Below are 27125 nucleotides of genomic sequence, written 5' to 3'. Positions count from 1 at the left end.
GGTTAGTTCTTAACTTAACTAGTAGCCACCCACCACCCAGTGAGTTCCTGGGGCTGGAATTGGGTCTTACACAGTCTCTAGCTCTGTATTTCTAGAGGTTTTCACAGGGTGCAGTAGGAACTCAACAATTCATACTCACTGATGTGTTACGTAACTTCTGGAGGCTGTCATAGAAAGCAAAAACAAGCTCATTACTACCCAGTGTAGTACCGATATTCCAGTCAAGGCAGTCTGGTGTCAGCTGTTTCAGTGTCTACTATGCGACCCACTTACAATTTATTGTTTTCTCAAAGACTTTTGTAAATAATGCAGAATGTTCCGTCATTTCCTGAGTAGTTATAGTCACACTCCATATCCATCCACATCCATACATTCAACCAACCATGGATGGAAAATATATTTTCCAAAAACTGTGATTTTACTGCACAAGTACAGACCTTTTCCCCTTCTTCTCTAACCAGGCAACAACTATTCACATGGTATTTACATTGGATTAGGTATTGTCAGTAATCTGGAGAGGACCTCAGACTCAGTGAGAGCATTGTGTAGGTCATATGCAACTATGATTTGTTTTATATGAGGAACTTGAACATCTATGGATGTTGGTGTCTGTGGTGGTCCTGGAGATGGAGGAAGAAATGTAGTAAGTCAAAGACAATTATTGCTAAGTGTTGGGATGCAGTAGCTAACAAAATCAGATGTGACCCCCACGGTACTTACTATCTACTAGAGGATGAGGCAATCCCCATTGACCCTGTATTGGATGGGATGGTGCAGGCCCAGGGTGCTCGTGAGAACAAGCAAAAAGATGCCCAACTCACCTCAGCCTTGGAGGTATCTGGGAAGGCTTTCAGGAAGGGAGGTCTCAACTTGGGTTTGAAGACTAAGGGGTCAAGCTGGTGGGGAAAAAAAAAAAAAGTAGAAAGAGGGAGGAAAAGCAGTATTCCAGGCAAAACTCCATACTGATATTCAGGGGCCAAAGAGAACCTAGCCCGTTTAGGGATGGCATTCTTTGAGGCTGGAGCACAGAGTGGAAGAAGGTAGGAACATATTCTAATAATCCCCTATAGAGCATTCCCAGGTAGACACTGTAGTGAGGAAAATGAGACAGAAAATTCGGTGGAAAATCTATTTCTCATATTGTTTCTTTTTTTTTTTTTTTTTTTTTTTTTGACAGGTGATCCAATGGCAGGAGCCAGGTACTTATCCTGGTCTCCCATGGGGTGCAGGGCCCAAGCATTTGGGCCGTCATCCACTGCACTGCCTGGCCACAGCAGAGAGCTGGCCTGGAAGAGGGGCAACCGGGACAGAATTCGGCGCCCGGACCGGGACTAGAACCCGGTGTGCCGGCGCCGCAGGTGGAGGATTAGCCTAGTGAGCCGCGGCACCGGCTTTTCTCATATTGTTTCAAACTTGGTTTCCCTGTATTATTTTTATTATTGCTTGTGAGAATATATCCCAAAATAAAACATTTTGCTTCCCTTCTCTTATCCCCGAGGGATTTCTTTTATTTATTTATTTATTTATTTATTTATTTATTTTTTTGACAGGCAGAGTGGACAGTGAGAGAGAGAGACAGAGAGAAAGGTCTTCCTTTGCCGTTGGTTCACCCTCCAATGGCCGCCGCGGCCGGCGCGCTGCGGCCGGCGCACCGCGCTGATCCGATGGCAGGAGCCAGGAGCCAGGTGCTTTTCCTGGTCTCCCATGCGGGTGCAGGGCCCAAGCACCTGGGCCATCCTCCACTGCACTCCCTGGCCACAGCAGAGGGCTGGCCTGGAAGAGGGGCAACCGGGACAGAATCCGGCACCCCGACCGGGACTAGAACCCGGTGTGCCGGCGCCGCTAGGCGGAGGATTAGCCTAGTGAGCCGCGGCGCCGGCCCGGATTTCTTTTTTTTTAAGCTGAAGTAAAAGGGGTCCTTTTTCCAGCAGCCTGACTTCCCTGGTTTTTCCCAAGTCTGCAGGCTGTCCAAATCGGAAGCCAAGATGTCTTTTGAGAGCCTAAAGCTCCCTGTGCTCTGTGGTGTTTGCAGGTGAGGGAGCCTTTCCCGGGATCCTCGATCTGTTTGGAAGTGAGGGTGGCCTTTGTGAATACAGGGCCAGATCCTGGCTGGACATGGTTTTGCTGTGCTTGCCCTGTCGTACTTCAGATTTGAGGACCTCCCTAAAAACGTGAATGACCTGCGCCTGGAGTACTTTGAAGAAGCCGTGGACTTTATGCTGCAGCATCCACAGGTGGGACGGTGCTCACCCGAACCCAGTGCGGGCAGCGGGGCAGAGCCGACACAGGGCAGAACCCAAAATCCCGACCAGGACCTTTGGTGCTAGAAATATGTCAGGAGAGACAAAGGCTCCTACGGAAGTGACTGTGTTGTCCTCTCCATTCCTGCCCATCTGGCTATAACAAGACATGCTTGGGACAACTGGTGACCTCTTGAATAGGCATGAAGTTTGTGGGGATATTAAAGAATCTTATAAATGTTAAGCGTGATAATGGTACTGTGTTTTTTTTTTTTTTTTTTACAAAGAAAGTCTGTATTGGTAATAGAAAAAAATTAAGCCATTTTTGGATGTTTACAAATGAAATGATACACACTCTTTACTACCATTTAGATTGACAAGACCCAGACATTGTAATGTTAAGGAATAAGGGGTTCTGTGAGGTCTGTAGGATGGTCTAACCTTGTCCAGGGACTGATCTAGCGAAACAATCTAGGCTGCCAAAGCCTAGCTTGTCTTAAACTGTGAAGGTTGGTTTATTTAGGGGAGATAAGCTCCTGGAAAAATAACAGACCAGTATAGTCTACCAGTGTTATCCTTACCCCCTGGCAAGAGGGGCTTCTTGTGCTTTGCACTCTTTGTTTTAGCTGACTATAATTTGGCCCCCACTATAGCTGGACCCTTGCCTGCAGGGTTTGGAGTTGGAGGCACAAAGGAATGTGTCTGTCTGGAACCCATACAAGCCCCTCCCCCAAAGCCCTTGGCATCTACATGCAGTCTGCTCCTGTTTCAAGGCACCATGCATGTTCAAAGCCAGGACATCCACACAGATGTGTAAAAGGCCCCTCCAGGTGCATGAAGGAACCAGCTGTGGGATGAGAGAGGGTGGGACAAAATATAGAGACCAGGACCAGGCACTGGCGCTCATGCTGTGTTCTGGTGTAGAACTCTAATTTGAGCCTAACCTTACTATGTTGTTATGATGGTATATTTAACAAGGTAGGAGGAACATGTATTTTATTTGACTTAAATATTTAGGGATATGGGCCTCTGTGTGTACTCTGGAGTAGTTCTCATATATATATATTGGGGTGACCTGTGCACTAAGAAATCAACTGATTTGCTTATTAGAGCTTTGTTGCTTATGAAAGGAAAGCAAATGATATTTGGGAAAGCTACTTGGAGCATGCAAAGTCACTGTTTATGTCTTCTATATATGAATTCAAGGTTTGTTCTCTCTCTCTCTCCCTCTTCCTCAGGTGAAAGGCCCTAATGTTGGGCTTCTTGGCTTCTCCAAAGGAGGAGACCTGTGTCTCTCAATGGCTTCTTTCTTGAAGGGCATCACAGCTACTGTACTAATCAATGCCTGCGTAGCCAACACACTTGTTCCTCTGCATTACAAGGATATGGTCATTCCCGAGCTTGGCAGCGACCCAGCGAAACAAAAAATCACTGAGTCAGCCTGTCTGATTTCTGTGGATATGTGGAACAATCCACTAGAGGAACCCAACCTCCAAAGTCTTATTCCACTGGAGAAGGCCCAGGGTCCTTTCCTGTTTATTGTTGGCCTGGATGATCGAAGCTGGAAGAGTGGATTCTATGCTCAGGTAGCCTCTGTCTGGTTACAAGCCCATGGGAAAGACAGACCTCAGATAATACAATACCCGGAAGCAGGTCACTGTATTGACCCACCTTATTTTCCTCTCTGTAGAGCCTCTGTGCATGCAGTGTTAGGCAAAGCAGTGTTCTATGGAGGTGAGCCAAGGGCTCACTCAAGGGCACAGGTGGATGCCTGGCAGCAAATTCAACGTTTCTTCTATAAGCACCTTAGTGGTACAGAACCTGTCACACACAGCAAAATATAACATTGCAGTCATGCACCACATCCATTAATAAAAATCTGATTCCTGCAACTTGTGTTGATTTTCCGGAGTACCTAGGAGCCCTGTTGAAACAAACGAACCAGCTCAGCTTCCTTGTCAGGTCCTATTGGATTATCAGCCTTTGCAAGGCCCCTTTCCTCCCTGCTGGGTCTACCCTGGTGTCCCTGGACCTTTACCCAGTTCTGAGGCCCAAGCTTCTGTATTGCTCTAGAATCCCATATCCCCTGGGACCCTCACCTACTGTGTCTGAGCTGGGGGAACCTGCCCAGTTGCATCCCTTAAGAAAGACTGCCTTCCTCTTGCCTGAAGGCTTACTCAAGATCTGTCCCTGAACCCCAGTCTGAAGATGTGGACACTGGATGTGACCATGTATTCCTTCTGTTCACCGTCTGTCTGGAGTCCCCGTCACTGTATGGTATTCACTTGCCTGGAGGAACGCCTTGATGCTAAGATTTGGGGACTGCCCTGTGGGCCATGGCCTCCATCTCTGGATGTCATGTTATCCCTGGCAGAACAGACTGCCTTCCAGCTCTTCTGCTCTTCCTACTTCACTGTGGAGGAGGCCTGAGCCAGGTTTGCCTTAACCCCCTTCAGTGTACTGGGCTGTGTTAGAGGCTTTAGAGACTGGAGCAAAGGGTCTGCCCTAAGCACTGGAAAGTTCTTCAGATTCCAGGGCACATCCCGTGGTTTTCTGGGCACATACAAACTCTTTCACCAGCGTGAATCTATCCAGCCAAACACCCATTCAGTCTTAACTGCAGAAAAGAACGGCTGCTCAGAGGTAACTTAATTTTGACCACCTGGTAAGACTCTGTCAAGTGTTGTCATTCAGCATAGAATCTAATTTTCTGTCATATGAATTCTGGGAACCTCTGCTTCAACTCGTTGCAGGTGGACCTGATACTCTAGAAATAGGCCCTTGGGATGGGAGCTCACAGGAAGAAGTTAAAGGAAAGAGTCTGGGAGGATGAGAGAAGAGAGAGCCCCAAATGGCCCCAGAAACCGAGCATGAGGACGTCTAGACATCTCTATGCTACAGCACTAGTGTAGGATAGTCCTGGACCTCAAGTTCTTTTTTTAAAAAATAGATTTATTTATTTATTTATTTGAAAGAGTTACACAGAGAGAAGGAGAGGCAGAGAGAGAGAGAGAGAGAGGTGTCATCCATTCACTGGTTCACTCCCCATTAGCTGTATCTGCCAGAGCTATGTCGATCTGAAGCCAGGAGCCAGGAGATTCTTCCAAGTCTCCCATGTGGAGCTGGGTCCAAGAACTTGGACCATCTTACTACTGCTTTCCCAGGCCATAGCAGAGAGCTGGGTTGGAAGTGGAGCAGCTGGGACTAGAACCGGGGCCCCTATGGGATGCTGGCACTACAGGCAGAGGCTTTGCCCACTATGCCACAGCGCCAGCCCAATGGACCTCAATTCCTTCCGTACTGGTAAAGTAGTGGAGAAACTCCCTACAGTGACTACAGGTTTTTGGTCACTTTCCCCTCAGAGTTGACTACATATGGCCAGGTTTCTCCAGGATTTTTGTTTCAAAAAGAACTTCAGATTGTTCCAAAGCTACCTAAAATATGGAAAGCAGTATGAATTATAAGGGAGAATGAGGAAAGATACCCATAAAATGGAGGCAGAAATTAGGCTACTTACTGATGTCTATTATGAAGTCCTATACTGTACACTTACCTCTGTTGCCCACTCATTCTAGCAGTTTATGCAAAGAAGGAAACCTAATTAGTCGTATGAAATTTACAACATTCACACAATAAACGCAATGCTTAGAAATCAATTTCTCCCAGAGACTGCTATCCTTAGAAACATTAGGTGATGTAGGAGCTGGTATCCTCCAGGAGGCCTCTAGAGTAGACATAAATCACTGTACTCACTATGACCCTGGGGATGTCATTAACCTCATGAACTTCCAGGTCCTCAACTATAAAGAGGGGATCATGAGTACTTTATGGGGCTGTTGGGATCTGATGAGGCTGTTCAGGTAAAGCACTGAACATATTTCAACTTTCAAGTATTGGCTGTTATTATACTAGGTGAGGAGCCTGAGGCACAGAGGGTTAAGAACGATGCGTGGTGGGTGTGAGTTGAGTCAGTCCTGATCCAAAGGTTTCGTCTCTCACTGACCATTTGGCCTACTGCCTTCCAGCCTGAGCAGACATGCTCTAACAGTGCAGAATACTCAAGGTGTACAGGAAGGCTATGGGGCAACTAGGGCCACACGATGGAGGCTCCATAAGCCAAGAGTTCAGACTTGAAATCAACCAGAAATAAGTAACTGTTTTTTAACATACTGATCTTTTAAAAATAGAGCTATAAATATTTCTCCCTGAAGTTTATGGCTCAAGTCAGTTGAAGCCCGAAAGGAACTCTATTGGAAATGTTTATTTGTTGATTGATTGATTTGAGAGGTAGAGTTACAGACAAAGGGAGAGACAGAGAGCAAGGTCTTCCATCCATGTGTTATCTCCCCAAATGGCCCCAACAGCTGGAGCTGAGCCAATCTGAAGCCAAGAGCCAGGAGTATCTTCCGGATCCCCCACATGGATACAGGGGCCCAAGGACTTGGGCCATCTTTTACTGCTTTCCCAGACCATAGCAGAGAGCTAGATTGGAACAGGAGCAGCCAGGACTTGAACCAGTGCCCACATGGGATGCCGTTACCACAGGCGGAGGCTTAGACCACTGTGCAACTGCACGGGCCCCAGGAAGTGTTTTAAATAGGAGAACAATAGGGGCTGGCATTGTTGTTCACTCCTCGAATGACCACAGTGGCCTGACTCAGAAGCCAGGAGTTAGGAACTCCATTTGGGTTCCACCTGGGTGGCAGAGCCTAAGTGCTTGGTACTCCATCCTCTGCCTCCCAGGCACACTAGCAAGAAGTTGGATTGGAGTGTGGAGTAGCTGGGGCTAGAACCAGACATTCTAATATGGGATGGGGCTTCCCAAGCAGCAACTTAACTCATGACATCACAACACCTCCCCCCCAACTAAGCTCCTTTATACACTCATTGTAAATAACCTTTGAATCCTGGGAAGGCAAAATCTTGTCGAAAGCATTGCATTTTTTTCTGGTGTTAACATTAAGATATGCCCCAAATTTTATCATGACTCGTGCAATAATGAATTAGGGACAAGTCAAAATTACTTGAGTTTTTTTTTTAAGATTTATTTTATTTATTTGAAAGAGTTATAGAGAGAGGTAGAGTCAGAGAGAGAGCGAGAGGTCTTCCATCCTCTGGTTCACTCCCCAATGGCCACAATGGCCAGAGCTGCACCGATCCGAAGCCTGCAGCCAGGAACTTCTTCCGGTCTCCCATGCAGGTGCAGGGCCCCAAGTACTTGTGCCATCTTGCACTGCTATCCCAGGCCATAGCTGAGAGCTGGATCAGAAGAGGAGCAGCCACGACTAAAACCGGCGCCCATATGGGATGCCAGCACTTCAGGCCAGGGTTTTAACCTGCTGCACCATAGCGCCGGTCCCTTAAGTTGTTTTTTCTAAAACTGGGAGTCAGCCAAAGAGAGAAGGACTTTACTTTTAAAGGAAATGGGGTTGTCACATGGCTCTAAACCAGAAACTCCTGGTCAAGGGGTCATTAGCAAATGTATTAGATTCAGAAATCAGAACACATGACAATTATGATTTTATATATGGTTATTAGGACATTTGAAAGTACAATTGTCCCTATTCTCAAGATATATATTTACATTTCTCTTTCTTAACAAGTAGCTTAATGGAATTGTAATTTAATAGAATTCTACATTTAAAATTACATATGTAAATATATTCTTCACTCAGTTCCCAATCCCAGTCTTCTCCAAAGGATAGTTTCTATTTCCAATAGCAAGTGTACCCTTCTAGAACTGTTTTGTGTGCATTGGAAAAAAATATATACATGAATTGAAAGACATGGCTTTATGGGTTCAGTGCCTTCTCTCAAAAAAAGCATTAATGCCAGGGACAGCACTTTGGTATAGCAGGTAGAGCCAAAACCTGTAGTGCTGGCATCCCATATGGACACCAGTTCAAGTCCCATCTGTTCTGCTTCTGATCCAGCATTCTTTGCTATGGGAAAGCAGTGAAAGATGGCCCAAGTGCTTGGGGCCTTGCACCTGTGTGGGAGACACAGAAGAAGCTCCTGGCTCCTGGCTCCTGGCTCAGGATTGGCGCAGCTCTGACCATTGTGACCATTTGGGGAGTCAACCAGCGGATTGAAGACCGACGCCTGCCTCTCTCTCTCTCTCTGCCTCTCCGTAACTCTGCCTTTCAAATAAACAAATATTAAAAAAAAATCATCAATGCCATATACGGTAAGATTTTTCTGCATCCTAAAATATACGTTGCTAATACTTGTGTTTGGCCACAGAAAACAGCACTTATCTCCCCGTGGTATTCACTTTAGTTCCACTTTCTCTGTGAAAAAGCAAAATCCGTGCTCCATCTTCCCCTGGTCCCCACTGTCCCAACTCAGCTGGTTTTAGACCTTTATGACATTCAAATCAGGAGATTCTCTCTCCACTAGCTTCTGTCCTCCTTCCTACCATTTTGCAGTTCAATTCAATGTCTCATCTGAAATGCTGAAATTTTGACCTTGACAGTCTTTCTTCATCTGGGGCAAAGATTATTTTAAGGGAGGAAGCTAATTTGGTTGGAGCCAGCAGCAGCCATGGCTTCCTTGAAGCAGGTTTAGGGAATAGTATCCCCTGGTGGCCAGTGCAGGCAACTGCATGGTCCTGCAAAATGCCTGCAACTTGGTCTGTCAGGCCAAGCTAGGTCTGGGGGAAGTGGGTGATTCGCCAGCGACAGCAACCCTGGCCACCTCACCCACTGGCTATCCACTAGGAGGCAGACAGCCGCGGGAGGCTGGAGCTGGCCTGCCACAGGACTCAAGGCTCGACTTCCTGGGTTTGAGGCCTCCAGGTGGCCCACTCAGAAGATCCTTGCCTCTGGCAAAAGCCAAAGGGCGTGATGAAAAACCACTTCAATGAGGCTGGTGCTGTGGCTCAGCGAGTTAATGCCCTGGCTTGAAGCTCTGGCATCCCATGTGGGCGCTAGTTTGAGTCCCGGCTGCTCCACTTCCTATCCAGCTCTCAGCTGTGGCATGGGAAATCAGTAGAAGATGACCCAAATCCTTGGCACCCTGCTAGGTGTGGGAGACCTGGAAGAAAGTCCTGGCTCCTGGCTTCGGATGGGTGCAGTTCTGGCAGTTGTGGCAGGTTGGGGATTAAACCAGGGGATAGACGCTTGCTGTCTCTCTCTCTCTGCCTCTCTGTAGCTCTGTGATTCAAACAAATAAATAAATCTTCAAAAAAAAAAGAATAAAATTATGACTATACATTTCAGTTTCTTTAATAAACATCTTACTAGTTCTTATTTTTTAAAATGTGATAAGTTATCCAACTTCGTCAAAACAAAATTTTTTATTTCACAAATTAAAACATTCACACTATATAACAATCAGAAAATAGACAAGCAAAATGAGCACCGTGTGAGCTTGCTCAGGCTGCTGTACTAAAATACCACAGATGGAGTGGCCTAAACAACAGAAATTTATTTTCTCACAGTTCTGGAAGCTGGCATGCCACGTGATGGCAGAGTTGCTTTCCATGGTTTCTCCATAAAGCCTTCTCTGTGTTGGTGCTCCTGGCCTCTCTTACTCTGCTTATAAGAACACCCGTCCTTTGGATTATGGGCCTACCCCTACTTTTATTTACCTGAAAGGGAGAGAGAGAACGTCCCATCTGCTGGCTCACTCCCCACATGGCCGCCATGGCTGGGGCTGTGCCAGGCCGAAGCCAGGACTTTCTTCAGGGTCTCCCACTTGGGCACAGGGGCCTAAGCACTTGGGCCTTTTTGCTGCTTTCCCAGGCAAATCAGCCAAGCGCTGGATTGGAAGTGGAGCAGCCGGGAATCAAGTGGCAGCTTAAGCCACCACAGCACAACGCCAGCTCTTGAGACCCTGTATCAGTCACCTTTTCATGACTGTAAAATGCCTGAGAGGAGCTTCTTGGGAAGGAGAAGGTTTTCTGGCTTCCAGGTAGGAAGTTCACGTGCAGGACCTGGTGGCAGCTGGCAACGGAGGGTGGTGTGGAGGGATGGTCACAGGGCAGGCCAGGATGCAGAGCAAGACAGGCCAAACTCGGCCTCAATAACCAGGCCTCGGCCGGCACTGTGGTTCAGCAGGTTAAGCCCCACTCGCTGCGCTGGCTCCCATGTCAGAGGACCGATTTCAGAGCCAGCTGCTTCACCTCCAACGCAGCTCCCCGCTAATGTGCCTGGGACGGCAGTGGATGAAGGGCCAAGTGCTTGGGCCTCTGCCATTTACATGGGAAACCAGAATGGTTTTGGCCTGGCTCAGACCCAGCCATTTGGCGAGTGAACCAGAGGATGGAACATCTCCCTCCCTCTCCCTCTCCAGCCATTCTGCCTTACAGATAAATTAATTAAAACCACAACAACAACATCCAGGCCTCTCTCTGGAGAACTACCTTCTAAGGGAAGCCCTCAAAGTTGGGGAAACTCCCACAAGGCCCCCCTCAGCCACATCACTGAATCAAGTCTCCACCCTTAATTCATCAATGTTAACATAAGATTTCAGAGCTTAAATATCTGCACGAGTTTGGGGAGCAAGTCCTGTCAATCCATAATGGGCCCTATCTCTAAATAGCAGTGAGGGGCAGGACTTCAATATATGACCTCTTTTTTTTAAAAAAAAAAAAAAGATTTATTTATTTATTTGAAAGTCGGAGTTACACAGAGAGAGAAGGAGAGGCAGAGAGCGAGAGCGAGAGCGAGAGCGAGAGAGTTCTTCCATCTGTGGTTCACTTCCCTAATTGGCTGCAATGGCCAGAGCTGTGTCGATCAGAAGCCCGGAGCTTCCTCTGGGTCTCCACATGGGAGTATGGGCCCAAGGACTTGGGCCATCTTCCACTGTTTTCCCAGGCCATAGCAGAGAGATGAATTGGAAGTGGGGTAGCTGAGACTCGAACCAGAACCCATGTGGGATCTCGGCACTACAGGTGGCAGCTTTACCTGCTATGCCACAGCAACAGCCCCGGCTGTCATTATGAATGGTTGAAGAGTAAGTGGTTTTTTGTTTTTTTCCAGATTTATTTATTTACTTGAAAAAGTTATACAGAGAGAGGACAGGAAGAGAGGGAGAGAGGGAGGAAGGAGGGATGGAGGGATGGAGGGAGGGATAGAGGGAGGGATGGTAGGAGGGTGGGAGGGAAGGGAAGGAGGGTGAGAGAGAGAAAGAGAGAGAGAGAGAGATGGCACGTGTGTGTGAGAGAGGTCCTCCATTCACACCCAATTGGCCGCAACGGCCAGAGCTGCTCTGAACCAAAACCAGGAGCCAGAAGCTTCCTCTGGGTCTCCCACATGGGCGCAGGGGCCCAAGGCCCTGGGCCACCCTCCACTGCCTTCCAAAGCCGCAGCAGAGAGCTGGATTGGAAGTGGAGCAGCCAGTACTCAGAGGATGCCCATATGGGATGCCAGCACTGCAGGAGGCGGCTTTACCTGCTATGCCAGAGCGCTGACCCCAGGAGTAATTGTTAAATCGTATTGGTCTTTGTCAATGTTATACAATCATGTTATGGAACTCAATGTGAAGGCTGACTGTCTCCTGCGGCTATGGGTAAAATTTGTATCTTGTTTTCACTTCAACAGTGTCTTGTTGCCTATTACTACTCAACAAACAACTCTGTGGACAGACTGTGTTTTCCAAAAACGATCGCAAAAGTAATTCCCATTCCACACGCTCATCGAGAACCTTGCCATTCCCCTACCAAGAGATAAAGTCCACATCCACTTTTGCTGAACCCCAACAGGTCTTTGTGTCTGCCCCAACCAATAGTGTTCAAGGAAGTGATGGTATGTGGTTTTCAAAGCTAGGTCATGAAAATGCCTTGTATTTATGCCTTATTCTCTTGGCTTCTCAAAATCCAGACACCATGCTGGGAGGAAGCCCAAGAAGCCTGTGGAGAAATCCATACGCACAGGAATCACAGCTGGTGTTAGGGCCAGGTGGCAAGCGGAAGTGGGAAAGGCCACAGAGAGACTGTTAGTAAAAACCTAAGGGCCCAAAGGAGGCGATCACCGAGGGCGCGAAGGATAGCGAGAGAAACCTATTGGAAGTTAGAACTGAAACTGATTTGTGCAGTAACGTGAAAATTATAAAACATGCTTAATGAATTCATGACCTAGTTAACATGACTTCCTAGAATACCTAAAGAAACTTGGCTCTGCTTGCCTTGTAATGAAACACAGGAAGAGGTGAGCTAAAGAACAAACTATTGCTGCTCTTTTTCCCTGGCCTCTTGCTAGGAAGGGGCTTGAGGTAGCCCCGCGCCTCCAGGGCGCATGGCCTTTGAGCCATGTGCTCTAGGTTTCCTGGCCTAGATGGACATCCATGTGGCTGATTCCTGGTGCTTGGATGAGCCCAGAAAAGACGCTGGAGGAAACATGTCAAGCAATTGCGAGAGTCGTTGTCTCCGTGGGGTATGATTACAGGTGTTCCTTAATTTCTACTGTAAGCATTCAGTGGCTATGAATTTTCATCTCAGTGCTGCTTTGGCTGCATCCGCAAATCCTGGTGCCCTCCCTCCTTTCAGTGTCCCCGATTCTGCCTTCCAGCCACGCTTTCTTTCTTGTCGGGGACCGTGCGACATGTGGCCTCTTAGTGGAAAACTACTGAAGTAGAGCTAAGCAGCCCGGGCCGGGAAGTACTGATAACGCCACCCTGTGTCTTAAGACTTTATGACCGTTCCCCTACCTGCACAAGCATTGCAGCTGCAAGGTGCTTGGCCCCAGTTGCTGTCCTGCGGGACCTGCGGGACGGGACAACTGGCGCCCAACGTGGGGCTTGAGCCCGGCCCTTGGGGTTCGAGTGCCTGTAAGATTGGAGGAACGCTGCCTTCCAGGAGGAAAACTTGGATCCAAGTGATTGTGCGACTGGCTTGGAACCGCCCACCTGAAATCATTAGCATCGGTCGACGCTGCGGAGTGAAGATGGCGCAAGGACCTTCAAGATCAAATTGACTCCCTAGCGGAAGTGGTTTTACAAAATCGTCGAGGCTTAGACTTGCTTACTGCTGAACGGGGAGGTATTTGTTTGGCTTTACAGGAAAAATGTTGTTTTTATGCTAACAAATCCGGCATTGTTTGCAATAAAATCAAGACACTTCAAGAAGATCTGGAGCGTCATTGACATGCCATGGGATTATAACTGCCTTGTAGCATGTCTTGAAACCTGGTATTGTGATGCCTCTGGCTTTGTTTTTGTTGTACAAGATTGCTTTAACTATTCAAGCTCTCCTGTGCCTCCACATGAATTTCAGCACCATATTTCCTAGATCTGAGAAGAATGTCTTTGGTATTTGGATTGGTATCACATTGAGTCTGTAAATTGCTTTCAGAAGAATGTACATTTTGATGATATTGATTCTTCCAATTCATGAACATGGAAGATATTTCCATTTTTTGTATCTTCTTCTATTTCTTTAATGTTTTGTAATGCTCATTGTAGAGATCTTTGACATCCTTGGTTAAATTTATTCCAAGGTATTTGATTTTTTTGTAGCTATTGTGTTTGGCATTAATTTTAGAAGTTCTTACTCAGCCATGGCATTGTCTGTATACACAAAGGCTGTTGATTTTTGTGCATTGATTTTATATCCTGCTACTTTGCCAAACTCTTCTATGAGTTCCAATAGTCTCCTAGAGGAGCCTTTTGAATCCCCTATATATAGAATCATGTCATCTGCAGTTAAGGATAATTTGACTTCCTCATTCCCAAGTTGTATCCCTTTGATATCCTTTTCTTGCCTAATGGCACTGGCTAAAACTTCCAGGACTATATTGAATAGCAGTGCTTAGAGTGGGCATCCCTGTCTGGCACCAGATCTCAGTGGGAATGCTTACTTTTCCCCATTCAGTATGATGCTGGTTGTGGTTTTGTTAGAAAGCAAATTTGTTGTGTTGAGGAATGTTCCTTCTAAACCCAATTTGCTTAGAGTCTTCATCATGACAGGGTGTTGTGTTTGTCAAATGCTTTCTCTGCTTTCAATTTTGTTGATTTCTTCTCTGATTTTAACTATTCCTTCTCTCCTACTAGTTTTGGGTTTGGTTTGCTGTTATTTCTCTTGATCCTTGATGTGCATAGATAGTTCATTTATTTGGTGCCTACCAGTTTCTTTATGTAGGCAGCTATTGTTATAAACTTTCCTCTTAACACTGTTTTTGCTATATCCCACAGATTTTGGTATTTTGCATTGTTGTCTTCATTTTTTTCCAGAATTTTTTTTATTTCTCTTTTAATTTCTTTTATGACACACTGTTCATTCAGAAATATGCTGTTCATTCTCTATGTGCTTGCATATGATGTAGGGATACTTGAGTTGTTGATTTGCAGCTTCATTGCATTGTGGTCTGACAAGATGCATGTATGATTTCAGTTTTTTTGAATTTGCTGAGACTCACTTTATGGCCTAGTGTATGGTCAGTCCTAGAGAAAATTCGATTCACTGGAGAAAAAAAAATGTGTACTCTGTGGCTGTATGGTAGAAGGCTCTGAAGATATCTGCTAAGTCTATTTGATGTATTGTGTCAATTGACTCTGTTTTTTTCCTTGTTGATTTTTGGTCTGGTTGATCTGTCCGTTGCTAAAAGTGGGGTATTGAAGTCTCTCATTAGTACTATATTTGAGTCTATATCTCCCTTTAAAACCCTTAATTCTTTTCAACAGCCAGGTAAAAGATAATGGTCATATCTTCCTGTTGAATTGACCCTTTAATCATTACATAGTGCCCTTCTTCATCTCTTTTAACAATTATTATTTCATTGGGAAGACCTTCTAATCCTTTCTCTTTTTCCACAATTTCTGGAATTCTTAGGATCCATAAACTGGGTCATTTGATAGTGCTAGAATCTTGTAAATCTCCAACTGTGATTTTCAATTTTCTAATTTCTTCTTCTTTTATTTGGTCTGGATGTATTATTTCCAGAAGTTTGTCCTCTGGTTCTGATACTCTTTATTTTGTCTCATCTATTGCTGACTTCACACTGCATTTTTTATTTGCTGTATTGAATTCTGCATTTCCAGTATTTCATTCTGGTTTCTCTTTAAAATCTCAGTTTCTCAGGTCTTCAAAGAAGGAGGTACCTTTCTCTGAAGGGAGAGAGACCTTCCACTTTGACTATGACCTTGTCGATCAGAGTCGGTGAACTCAAAAGGCTTCCATAGCCTTGGAAACTCATGACTGGAGCATAGGGAGATTACTGACGCCATAAGCAGGAGTGCCAATTTGTAAAGTCAACAACAGGAGTCACTGTGCACTTACTCCTCATGTAGGATCTCTGTCCTTAATGTGCTCTACATTGAGATTTAATGCTATAACGAGTACTCAAACAGTATTTTTCACTTTGTGTTTCTATGTGGGTGCAAACTGTTGAAATCTTTACTTAATGTATATTAAACTGATCTTCTGTATGTATAGAAAATTGAAAATGAATCTTGATATGAATGGAAGGGGAGAGGGAGTGGGAAAGGGGAGGGTTGTGGGTGGGAGGGAAGTCATTGGTGGGGGGAGCCAATGTAATCCATAAGCTGTACTTTGGAAATCTATATTCATTAAATAAAAGTTAAAAAAAAAAGAATGAACTATTAAATGTGAAGGAATCAGGACTTCACAAGTTTGACAATAACAGTTCCTTATCTCCAGCCTCTCAGATAGCAAATTATTCTCTATGAAAAGACTCAGAATGAAGACGACTCCTGGTAGTTCCATAACAGCCTTTGTAAAGTCCTTTGTTGGGGGGGGCCGGTGCTCTGGCGCAGTGGGTAAAGACCTTTGTAAAGACCTCAGAAAGATTAAAAGCACTGGTTCATAATGCATTTCAGTCACACAAAAGGCTATCCATGAGCTTCAAAGGTGTGCCTAACCATCCATAAATGTTAAATAATAGGTTTTCTAGCAATCGTTTTTTAAAAAATTTGTTTGTTTGAAAGGCAGATTTACAGAGAGGCAGAGGAAGACAGAGAGACAGAGGTCTTCCATCTGCTGGCCACAACGGCTGGAGTTGGGCCAATCTGAAGCCAGGAACCAGGAGCTTTGTCCAGGCCATCTTCCACTGCTTTCCCAGGCCATAGCAAAGAACTGGATTGGAAGTGGAGCAGCCAGGACTCAAACCAGTGACCATATTGGATGCTGACACTGCAAGTGGTGGCTTTACACACTGTGCCACAGCGCCAGCCTCTTCTAGGAATCTTAAGGGTGTTGTCCTGCGCATGTTTTTTTTTTAAAGATGTATTTATATATTTGCAAGTCAGAGTGACAGAGAGAGAGGAGATACAGAGAGAGAGAGAGAGAGAGAGAGAGAGGTCTTCCATCTGATGATTCACTCCCCAATTGGAAACAACGGCCCAGAGCTGCGCTGATCAGGAGCCAGGAACCAGGAGCTTCTTCTGGGTCTCCCACAAGGGTACAGGGACCCAAGGACTTGGGCCATCTTCCACTACTTTCCCAGACCATAGCAGAGAGCTGGTTCAGAAATGGAGCAGCTTAGTCTTGAACCAGCATCCCATATGGGCATTAACCTGCTGTGCAACAGCGTCGGCCCCCCTGAACATTTTTAAAGAGCCTAAACTAGAAAGATTCCAATCCTAAACATATTTGCAAAAGTGCATTATATCTAATGGTGTAAATGCCACTAAGATTTTTATAAAACCATTATGTTTTTAAGAGAATTCTAATGCAAGCGCTACGGGCTCAAACTAAAGGAGAACATGTACAAAACAAGAAGAGACCTTGGGAGCAGGTGTTGTGGCTCAGTGTGTTAAGGTGTCACTTGATATGCCCGCAGCCCAGACAGGAGTGATAGGTTTGAGTACCTGGTACCCCACTTCCAATCCAGCTCTGGTTAAGGTGGCTGAGAGGCAGTAGATGATGGCTCAAGTATTTGTGTTTCTGCCATCCACAGAGATGACCCAGGACAGAGTTCCTGGCTCCAGCCTGGCATAGAACAGGCTGTTCCTGGGACATAAAGAACCAGTGATAGGGCCGATGCTGTGGCGTAGTGGGTAAAGCTGCCGCCTGCAGTGCCAGAATCCAATACGGGCACTAGTTTAACTCCCAGCTGCTCCACTTCCGATTCAGCTCTCTGCTATCCTGGGAAAGCAGTAGAAGCTGACTGAAGTCCTTGGGCCCCTGCACCCACACGGGAAACCAGGAGGAAGCTCCTGGTTCCTGGCTTCGGATCGGCACAACTCTGACCACTGTGGCCATATGGGGAGTAAACCAATGGATGGAAGACCTCTCTCTCTCCTCTCTCCGTGTAACTCTGACTTTCAGATAAATACATATTTTTTTAATAAAAAAGAAAAAGAAAATACAAAAATAAAAATAAACACATCTTTTTACTTGAAAGGCAGATTTAGAAAGAGAGAGGGAAATACAGAGAGAGAAAGAGAGAGATTTTCCATCTACTGGTTCACTCCCCCAAATGGCTGCAATGGTGGGGCTGGGACAAGCCTATGCCAGGAGCCAGAAATTCCCTCTGGGTCTCCACATGGGTGGCAGAGGACCAAGGACTTGGACCATCTTCTACTGATTTCCCATGACATTAGCAGGGATCAGCAGGGATCAGAAGTGGAGCAGCTGAACTATAAACTGGTGCTCATCCGGGATGCTGGCACCACAGGCAGCAGCTAAAATGTTGACCATGATTCTGCTTTCCAACAAATAGAGAGAGGAAGAGTGAGAGAACAAACACAGACTCTGGACACCCAAATTTTTCCACTTAGTAAGCAGGTTGAGCAGGCTTTCTGGTTGTCAGTCCCACTTCCTTATGGAAATAAAGGTTTCAACTTCTAAGGCAGAACCAAGAGCCACAGAGAACAACTCACACAGAGGAAACCGTGCCCTGGTGAAGGCAGGGCAGCAAGTTCTCGGTAGATTCAGAGCTGCCGAGGAGCAGGGATGGTGGTGGCTCCTGTTTGTGAACTGGAACGGCTGTAAGAACTATCTTCTCTTCATTACACCATCGTATTATAGACATGTGTCCCTGAGGATAAACACTGGTTTCTTTAAATCACAGTTGTTCAGGTTTAGAAGACGATAGTGAGCTACACCCAAGGAACTGTTCTGAGCGGCCTCATCTGTAGTGGAAAAGTAATGAGACTTTTGGAAGGCCTTATAGGGAGAGCGGGTTTATATTATTGTCAGAGGAATGTGAACTGAAGGGGGAATGCACAGGCAGAAGGCTGACTCTACTTTCCTAAAATGACTGTAACATGTCTCCTTCCAATGCCGCTCTAGAATCTTGCCACACTTCTTTCGAGACGTGGACTCTATGTTTTCCTAGAGCTTTGCTGGGAATGTCTGGCTTGATGTCTTTATACCAGTTTTGGTATAAAAGCTACTTTTTCTTGTAATATACCCAACACTACTGTGTGTCCCTGACATCAAGGAAAGTATGAATGATTCCTCTAAGATTATCCTGCTATGATTTTCCAAGGTCTATTCTTAGTGCCAGGAAGAGGGAAAACATATGCTATTGATTCACCCTCAGAACAAAGGTTAGACTTAAATATTCTAAGGACACTTGCTCCTAACTCCTCAAACGAATCTTCTCTGACCTCTACAATGTGAAAGTCAGGTATCTGTCCTTTCATCAACACCATTCTGTAGATGTGGGGCCAAAAAAAGAGTCTTCCTTGCTACCAGCAGTTGAATAGCAAGATCGGCTGCTCACAGTTGGAGAAAGTCACCCGATATTAAAGATCACCTACGGAGCAGAAGTTTAGCTTAGGTCAGTGGGCAAGATGCTTGCATCCCATATTGCAGTGCCTGCTCCTGAGAGCAGCTTCCTGATAAATGCAGATTCTGGGAGGCAGCAGTGAGGGCTCAAGTAACTGGGTTCCTGCTGCCTACGTGGGAGATCTGGTGGATTCCTGCTACCTGGCTTTGGCCCCAGCTCAGTACTGGCCACTACTCAGTACTGGCAGTGAGCCAGATGATGGGAGCTGACTCTAAAATAAATCAATAAATAAAAAATAACACTCATCTAAGGGTCAAAGCATGAGCTCAGAAAACCCAGAAGAACCAGCAATTTTAGCAGTGGGGATCCTTTTTATTATTTCATGTTGTGTACCTTGGAATCTTCTACAAGCACATTGTATAGGTAAAATATTGTAATGGCAAACAAATCTTACTCAGTAAAGAATACACTATTACAGACATGAATTTAATGTCATCCAGTTGACAAGTGATCCATCTAAGGCTACTGAATGCTAGAACTGACCTTGAATCTCTCAAGGCAACAGCAGACAAATGCATCACAATTTAGGGGGAAGTCTCTTCTGGGCACCTCCCAGGTGTTTGCCAAAGAAGGCCAGAATTTGCTTCCAAGCATCTACCTGGGCATGAGAATGAGCCCTGGGTTCCCCACCCCAGAGGACCGGTTTGTTGGGTAATTTGTGCAGGGAAGCCAGGCACACTGGGAAGTAGGGCGGCTCAATGTAGTGCCCAGTGCCAGGGTAAGACATGACCTGGGGGCTGTCCTTTCCCCGTGCCTGCAATCGCTCAGAAATTATTTGGGCATATAACTCACTCCTCCAGTTATGGTCATCCTGACCAACAATGCAGAGGAGGGGCCCCTGGGCCCTCTCTACTGGGATCATGCTGGGGTTCTCACACCATCCTACAACGTCATTCCGGATATCCACAATGTCCAGGAGGCCTGAGAAAGCTACCTTGCTCCTCCTTAGGTCGTGGCCCAATGGCGGGATGCTAGTCTGCTGGTAGCGTATGGTTCTGTTTCCACTGAACCCAGATCCATTGATGGAAACGGTGGCTGAGATATTCTTCAAGAAAGAGGCCATTGAGAGACAAATATCAGCTCCTAGAGAAATGCCCAGAAGTCCAACGCTGGGACCCTTTACCTGGAAGAAAATAAGTGAGAAGAGTTAAGAGAATCTAGACGATACAAAACCATCTTTATAAATGTAAGCAGAGATGCTCCTGGCTTTAATCTGTGAATTACCTACAACCTCAGCTCATAGGGTGTCTCTTTCTTTGTACGAAGTACCTGGCTGAATACGTGGAAAACAAATTTGAATCTCACTGGCAAATTTAGAAACTGGTCATAAATGACCCAGAGAATCATTTTTTAGAGAGGGCTGAAGCATGAGGTTTGTCATGTACAGAATCTCTTTGAAGGAGGCCCCATCCAAGGCTTAAATAGGCTGTGAGTCTGCCATTGTCATGCCACAGGTTAAGTTCTGCTTCCAATCCAGCTCCCTGTTAATGCACCTGGGAAGGCAATGGAGCATATGTACTTAGTACTTAGCCTCCGCCACCCACCAGGAGACCAGGATTCTGGCTCCTGGCTTCTAGCTTCTGCCTGTCCCAAACCTGACTGTTGTAGCCATTTGGGGTGTGAACTAGCAGATGGAAGATCTCTCTCTGTCTCTCTGTATTCCCACTTGCCCCATCGCTCTGCCTTTCCAATAAATAAATACATCTTCTAAAAAATGTGGCTGTGTATCTAACTATGTGGATCCAAACTCAGACCCCATAAATACATTGCCAAATGATCATAGAAGGTAAGCAAGATTTCAGAGTTCAATTAAGTAATGCTTGGTCTCTCTAAGTGGTAGGCAAGTCTGATTAAAATAGGAGGGAGGACATACTCTGATGTCAGAAAATCAAAGATGAAATATCAAGCATGCAAAAATACTGAGAAGCTCAACTTGAATTACAAAACGAACTTAAATACTAGTAAGAAACTCTCACGTGGAATTCCTGATTAATTAGGTGCCTCTGACAGAGAGTGGACACAAGAGGCGCCTAAGGCCCAAATTAGTCTCCCACAGAAATCTGTGATCAAACAGAGCAGCACCTGGCACCAGTGACAGAGTCCAGGAAGCTAGTTCTAGAGGTTGATTACATAAAGGGCATAAGGAGAACCTGAGGGTGTTCAATCATGTAGCACAGGGCTTCTTCAAAGTAGTCCAGGTGTATGTCACCATATTCCTTGGGGAGATCTTCAAAGCCATAAAAAGCTAGCGCCATCGTGGCAAAGCCATGGCCAGCCAGCAGGCTAGCTCGGTATTCCACCAGGCCCCCTCCAACACCATAGATGTCGATGACCCCTGGGAAGGGTCCAGATCCTAGAGGAGGGAGTATTGTACAGGGAGGGCATTAACAAGGTGAGGATTCTGCTTTCCATTTAGACAACTTCCCAATTTACTTAGTGGGTTCCTGTGAGAGGAAAGAGAACAGATCCCCGAGGCACTTCTGAAAAGGGATACCGACTCTATAGGGGAGAAACCTCTACAACACAGAGCATCGTCCCACTGATGGTTTGAGCTTCCATACGACTCTATGACAAATGATCTGCAAGCTGTAAGACTCCTAGATGTAAGGGAGAGTAACAAAGCCTCTTCTTAACAAATATATGGTGAAAGGAGTTTCACGTTTTAGACAGTATTGGTTTTGAGGGCTCTGCTGAAGACTGGACATGGGATTAAGAAGCCAGAACATGGGCCTGTATTGAGGCCCAGCAGTTTAAGACACTGCCTGCAGTGCAGGCATCCTATGAAATAACCCATAAGAGAGCTGGTTTGAGTCCTGGCTATACCACTTAAAATGTGTGTGTGTGTGTGTGTGTGTAATTTATTTATGTATTTGAAAGGCAGAGTTACAGAGAGAGACAGAGAGATTTCCTCCATCTGCTGGTTCACTCTTAGGTGGCCCCAATGGCTGGAGCTGGGCTAGGTTGAAGCCAGGAGCCAGGAGCTTCTTTGGGGACTCCCACGTGGGTGGCATGTGCCCAGAGACTCAGTCCATCTTCCAAACTGGTTTCCCAGGCACATTAGCCGGGACCTGGTTTGGAAGTGGAGCAGCTGGGACTTGACCAGGCACTCATTTGGATGCCGGTGCTGCAGGGGGCACTGTGCACAGCATCAGCCTCCCTGTTCCTCATCAGATCCAGCTCCCTGAGAATGCACCTCGCGAAGCAGTGGAAAATGACCCAAGTCTTTGGGACCCTGCACCCAGCTCGGAGACCCAGAAGATGCTCCTGGGTTCTGCCTGGCACAGCCCTGGCCACTGCAGTCATTTGAGGAGTGAACCTGAGGTTGGAAGATTCTCTCTCTTCTCTTTCTCTTTATTTCTCTCTCCCTCTCTGTCACTCTCCCTTTCAAACATATAAATAAATCTTTTTTTTTTTTTGACAGGCAGAGTGAACAGTGAGAGAGAGAGACAGAGAGAAAGGTCTTCCTTTTGCCGTTGGTTCACCCTCCAATGGCCGCCGCGGCCGGCGTGCTGAAGCTGGCACACCACGCTGATCCGATGGCAGGAGCCAGGTGCTTCTTCTGGTCTCCCATGGGGTGCAGGGCCCAAGCACCTGGGCCATCCTCCACTGCACTCCCTGGCCACAGCAGAGAGCTGGCCTGGGAGAGGGGCAACTGGGACAGAATCCGGCACCCCGACCGGGACTAGAACCTGGTGTGCCGGCGCCACTAGGCGGAGGATTAGCCTAGTGAGCGGCGGTGCCGGCCATAAATAAATCTTAAAAGAAAGAAAAAAGATGCCAAAACAAAGCTCTAGGTTGTTGGCCGGCGCCGCAACTCACTAGGCTAATCCTTCGCCTGGGGCGCTGGCATAGCAGGTTCTAGTCCAGATTGCTCCTCTTCCAGTCCAGCTCTCTGCTGTGGCCTGTGAAGGCAGTGGAGAATGGCCCAAGTGCTTGGGCCCTGCACCCACTTGGGAAACCAGGAGGAAGCACCTGGCTCCTGGCTTCGGATCGGCGCAGCACTGGGCATAGTGGCCATTTGGGGGGTGAACCAACGGAAAAGGAAGACCTTTCTGCCTCTCTCACTCTCTCTCTCTCTCACTGTCTAACTCTGCCTGTCAAAAAACAACAACAAAAAACAACAACAACAACAAAAAAACAAAACACAGCTCCAGGTTGTGTTGCATCAACCTCTGAGTTTCTGTGTACTGATACTTCGGATGCCTACGTGGACAGACAACAAAGAAGAAACCCAGAGATGGCTTCCGGTGGGGGAGTCTCAGTGTGATCTGCAGTGGAGGGGACACAGGAAGTGGAGAAAGGCCCCGTGTGCCCAGGACTCTAGAGAGGTGGCCATGGGCACCGTGACGGTCATAATTTCTCCCAAAGACCAGTCGGGCTGACTGCCGTCTGTAGAGATCTGTGGGGCAGGATGAAGAGCAGGTCGGATGTGCTTCTTCATCAGCAGACTAACAGGGCTGCTGATATTGGAATATTGCAGAGAGGAAGAGAGACAGTGCGAGTAAAACGCACAGCACAAAACCTAGCACCTCCGAGTCCTCCATTTCTGCTGGGCGGCCTCTGACACGGTTACTGCCTGCTGCGCTGACCAAACGCGATCCCTGTACAGCCCGGCATCGTCAGCGGTCCCGGCTCACCTGGCGGCAGGAAGAGCGTGGCGCGCACCCGGCCCGCGCGCACCGGCTGGCGCCGCACCCCCGGCGGCAGGAAGCGGCGCTCCAGCAGCGCGCGGGCCAGGAGCTGCCCGGGCTCCGGGGCGTGGCCGTCCAGCACCTCCAGCTCCACGGCCAGCGGCGTCTGCACGTCCCGCTTGGTCAGACGCCAGAAGGGCCTGTCGGGCTGCAGGGCCCAGAGGAGCCCCATGGGCTCGAGCCCCGCGAAGCTGCCGCCCAGCGCGGGCGCGCGCGCCAGGTCCAGCTGGCCGCCGGCGTCGGCGCAGTAGCGCGCGTGGGCCCGGAAGAGCGCGCCCTTCTCGTCGCGCAGGGACGCGCGCAGCGTGACCGGCTGCTCGGGGGCCAGGCCGCGCACGGCGATGCGCACCGGCTCGTCCCAGCAGCAGGGGCCCGCGGGCTCCACGCTCACCGTCGCCGCCATCCCGACGTGGGCCGCGAAGAGGCGTCCCTGCTTATGGGAGTCCTGGGCAGGGCCTGGCCTCTCCGCCCTTCGGTGCCACCCTTCGCACACTCCATTGGTTGGGCACCGGGACACTATCCAAGCCGCTGGTGCCAATACTCCAGCTCCCTGGATGGAGCAAAGGGAGTCTGCTTAGAGTTAATGCCTAATCCAGTGACCCAGCCTGGCCCTGTGGAAATCGAGGTAGAAAGCCCTGAAGCTAAAGCATTCAGAGGGATACAGAGGGAACTCAAGTTAGTTCCCTAGGCCCGGCTTCAGCATGACCCAACACTGGCTCTTGTGGGTTTCCGGGGAGTGAACCAGAGGATGAAAGCGCTCTCTCTCTCTCTCTCTGCTTCTCAAATAAATAAAAGTCAGTAGATATACTGCAAAGAAAAAAAAAGTCCCAAAAGCAACAACAAAAACAAGCACTGGTTAATGGCAGCCCTTTGTTGGGGCTCAATGAGGAATGTATGAGGCAAACTGAGGCCACAGAACTAAGCCATCAGCGAGACCTGGCTGATGAATGCCACAGACTCCATACTCACAAACAGATGACAGCAGAACACACGAGGGAAGGGGTGCTGCGTGCACCCAAGGGCTGCATCTTTCTCTGGCAGTCTGTGACCCAAATGGCTTAGGCAATGTCATATCCTGAAGCCTGACAAATGATGGGATCCTGCACATTGGGCATGCTGAGGGTACGCTGAGATGTCACTCCTGGGAATGAGACATGCCACTGGGCCAACAGCTGAAACCAGTACATCACACTTAACCACACTATGGAAAAAAATCACAAGAAACCGTCCCTGACCGGGGCAGACATTTCTTCCTCCACCGCCGCACCTTGGCAGCCCAGCAGACAGTCTCCTACTCCCCAGGGAAGATTGTTTGAGATGACAGAATTGCTCTCGAGTTTCATTCAGGCCAGCTGTCAGGCAGTGTATGATTGCCAACCTCTGCCACCGTACTTGGAGAAACAGCTAAGGTGCTGAAGAGACATTGCAGAGGAGATCCGGAAGTAGGCCCACTGGCTGCACCTAGGAAGGCCACTTGAAGGATCCTTCTTTGCTTTTGTAACTTCTTGCCTGGATCACTGGGATCCGGGGGAAGGTCAATGCTCCCAGCAGGCCTGCTCATCCGGTTTATTAGTGTGGCCCTCCAGGGCCTAGGAAATACACTCTGGCTATAGCTCAGTGATTCTGCACTGAGATTGTGTCAGTCGAGATGAAGCTCACATCCAGAGCCTTAGGAGTGATGGGCATGGGATACGAGATGGACTGGCCCCGCTAAGGGGGACATCAGGTTGGGGGTGGACAGAAGGACATTCTCCAGGTGACCTTGGACTGACCCCCTTTTCACTTGCATTCTGGGGCCTTTCTCCACTTCCTATGTCCGCCTCTACTGCAGATTACACTAAGACTCCTCCACCGGAAGCCATCTCTGGGTATTCTTTGTTGTCTGTCCACGAAGGCATCCAAAGTATCAGTACACAGAAACTCAAAGGTTGATGCAACACAACCTGGAGCTTTGCTTTGGCTTCTTTTTGTTTGTTTGTTTTTTTTTTTTAAAGATTTATTTGTTTGAAAGGCAGAGTAACAGAGAGGGGGAGGGAAGGAAGGAGAGAGGGAGGGAGGGAGGGAGGGAGAGAGAGAGAGATTGAGAGATTTTCCAACCTCAGGTTCACACCCCAAATGACTGCAGTGGCCAAGGCTGTGCCAGGCTGAAGCCAGGAGCCGAGAACTTCTTCCGGGTCTCCCAGCTGGGTGCAGGGTCCCCAGGACTTGGGCCATCTTCTACTGCTTTCCCAGGCCATAACAGAAGGTTGAATTGGAAGTGCAGCAGCTAGGAGTAGAACCAGCGCCCATATGGGACTCCAGCACCGCAGGCAGCAGCTTTACCTGCTATGCCACAGCATCGGCCCCATCACTGGTTCTTTACGTCCCAGGAACAGCCCGTTCTATGCCAGGCTGGAGCCAGGAACTCTGTCCTGGGTCATCTCTGTGGATGGCAGAAACACAAATACTTGAGCCATCATCTGCTGCCTCTCAGCCTCGTTAACCAGAGCTGGATTGGAAGTGGGGTACCAGGTACTCAAACCTATCACTCCTGTCTGGGCTGTGGGCATATCAAGTGACACCTGAACACACTGAGCCACAACACCTGCTCCCAAGGTCTCTTCTTGTTTTGTACATGTTCTCCTTTAGTTTGAGCCTGTAGTGCTTGCATTAGAATTCTCTTAAAAACATAATGGGGGCCGGCACCTTGGCTCAATAGGCTAATCCTCTGCCTTGCAGCGCTGGCACACCGGGTTCCAGTCCCAGTCGGGGCGCCAGATTCTGTCCCAGTTGCCCCTCTCCCAGGCCAGCTCTCTGCTGTGGCCAGGGAGTGCAGTGGAGGATGGCCCAAGTGCTTGGGCCCTGCACCTCATGGGAGACCAGGAGAAGCACCTGGCTCCTGGCTTCGGATCAGCACGGTGAGCCGGCCGCAGCGGCCATTGGAAGGTGAACCAACGGTAAAAGAAGACCTTTCTGTCTCTCTCTCTCTCTCACTGTCCACTCTGCCTGTCAAAAACAAACAAACAAAAAAAAAAAAACAAAAAACAAACATAATGGGTTTATAAAAATCTTAGTGGCGTTTACACCATTAGATATAATACACTTTTGCAAATATGTTTAGGATTGTAATCTTTCTAGTTTAGGCTCTTTAAAAATGTTCAGGGGGCTGGCGCTGTTGCACAGCAGGTTAACGCCCTCACCTGAAGTGCCGGCATCCCATATAGATGCCAGTTCGAGACCAGGCTGCTCCACTTCTGATCCAGCTCTCTAGTGTGGTCTGGGAAAGCAGTGGAAGATGGCCCAAGTCCTTGGGTCCTGTACCCATGTGGGAGACCCAGAAGAAGCTCCTGGCTCCTGGCTCCTGATCAGCACAGCTCTGGGCCGTTGTGGCCAATTGGGGAGTGAAACATCAGATGGAAGACCTCTCTCTCTCTCTCTCTCTCTCTCTCTCTGTCACTCTGACTTGCAAATATATAAATACATCTTTAAAAAAAAACATGCGCAGGACAACACCCTAAAGA

At 47.6% G+C, this 27125-nt stretch overlaps 2 protein-coding genes across 3 annotated transcripts; one reads left to right on the top strand and one right to left on the bottom strand.

The window, feature by feature from the left end:
• Positions 1-1908: 1908 nt before the first annotated feature.
• LOC100342993 (acyl-coenzyme A thioesterase 6) lies at positions 1909-4126 on the top strand. The gene is made up of 2 exons (XM_051826020.3): positions 1909-2234; positions 3479-4126. The coding sequence occupies exons 1-2, from the start codon at positions 2217-2219 to the stop codon at positions 4082-4084; spliced, it is 624 nt and encodes a 207-aa protein (XP_051681980.3). The 5' UTR covers positions 1909-2216; the 3' UTR covers positions 4085-4126.
• A 14901-nt stretch (positions 4127-19027) lies between these two features.
• LOC100343752 (peroxisomal succinyl-coenzyme A thioesterase) lies at positions 19028-24090 on the bottom strand. 2 transcript variants are annotated; one of them, XM_002719661.6, is made up of 3 exons: positions 23572-24090; positions 21085-21287; positions 19028-20057 (listed from the first exon to the last, which is right to left on the bottom strand). In XM_002719661.6, exons 1-3 carry the CDS (start codon positions 24026-24028, stop codon positions 19452-19454), a joined length of 1266 nt encoding a protein of 421 aa, XP_002719707.2. In that variant the 5' UTR covers positions 24029-24090; the 3' UTR covers positions 19028-19451. The 2 variants fall into 2 exon arrangements, with proteins under 2 accessions (XP_002719707.2, XP_089178461.1); XM_089322335.1 differs by lacking the exon at positions 21085-21287 and having other exon boundaries at positions 19211-20057; positions 23572-24084.
• Positions 24091-27125: the final 3035 nt, after the last annotated feature.

This window comes from Oryctolagus cuniculus, chromosome 20 (genome assembly GCF_051225735.1).
Source record: "Oryctolagus cuniculus isolate XC-2025 breed Fujian yellow rabbit chromosome 20, ASM5122573v1, whole genome shotgun sequence".
Taxonomy (NCBI): Eukaryota; Metazoa; Chordata; class Mammalia; order Lagomorpha; family Leporidae; genus Oryctolagus; species Oryctolagus cuniculus.
This window is presented reverse-complemented; position numbering and strand designations above follow the sequence as displayed.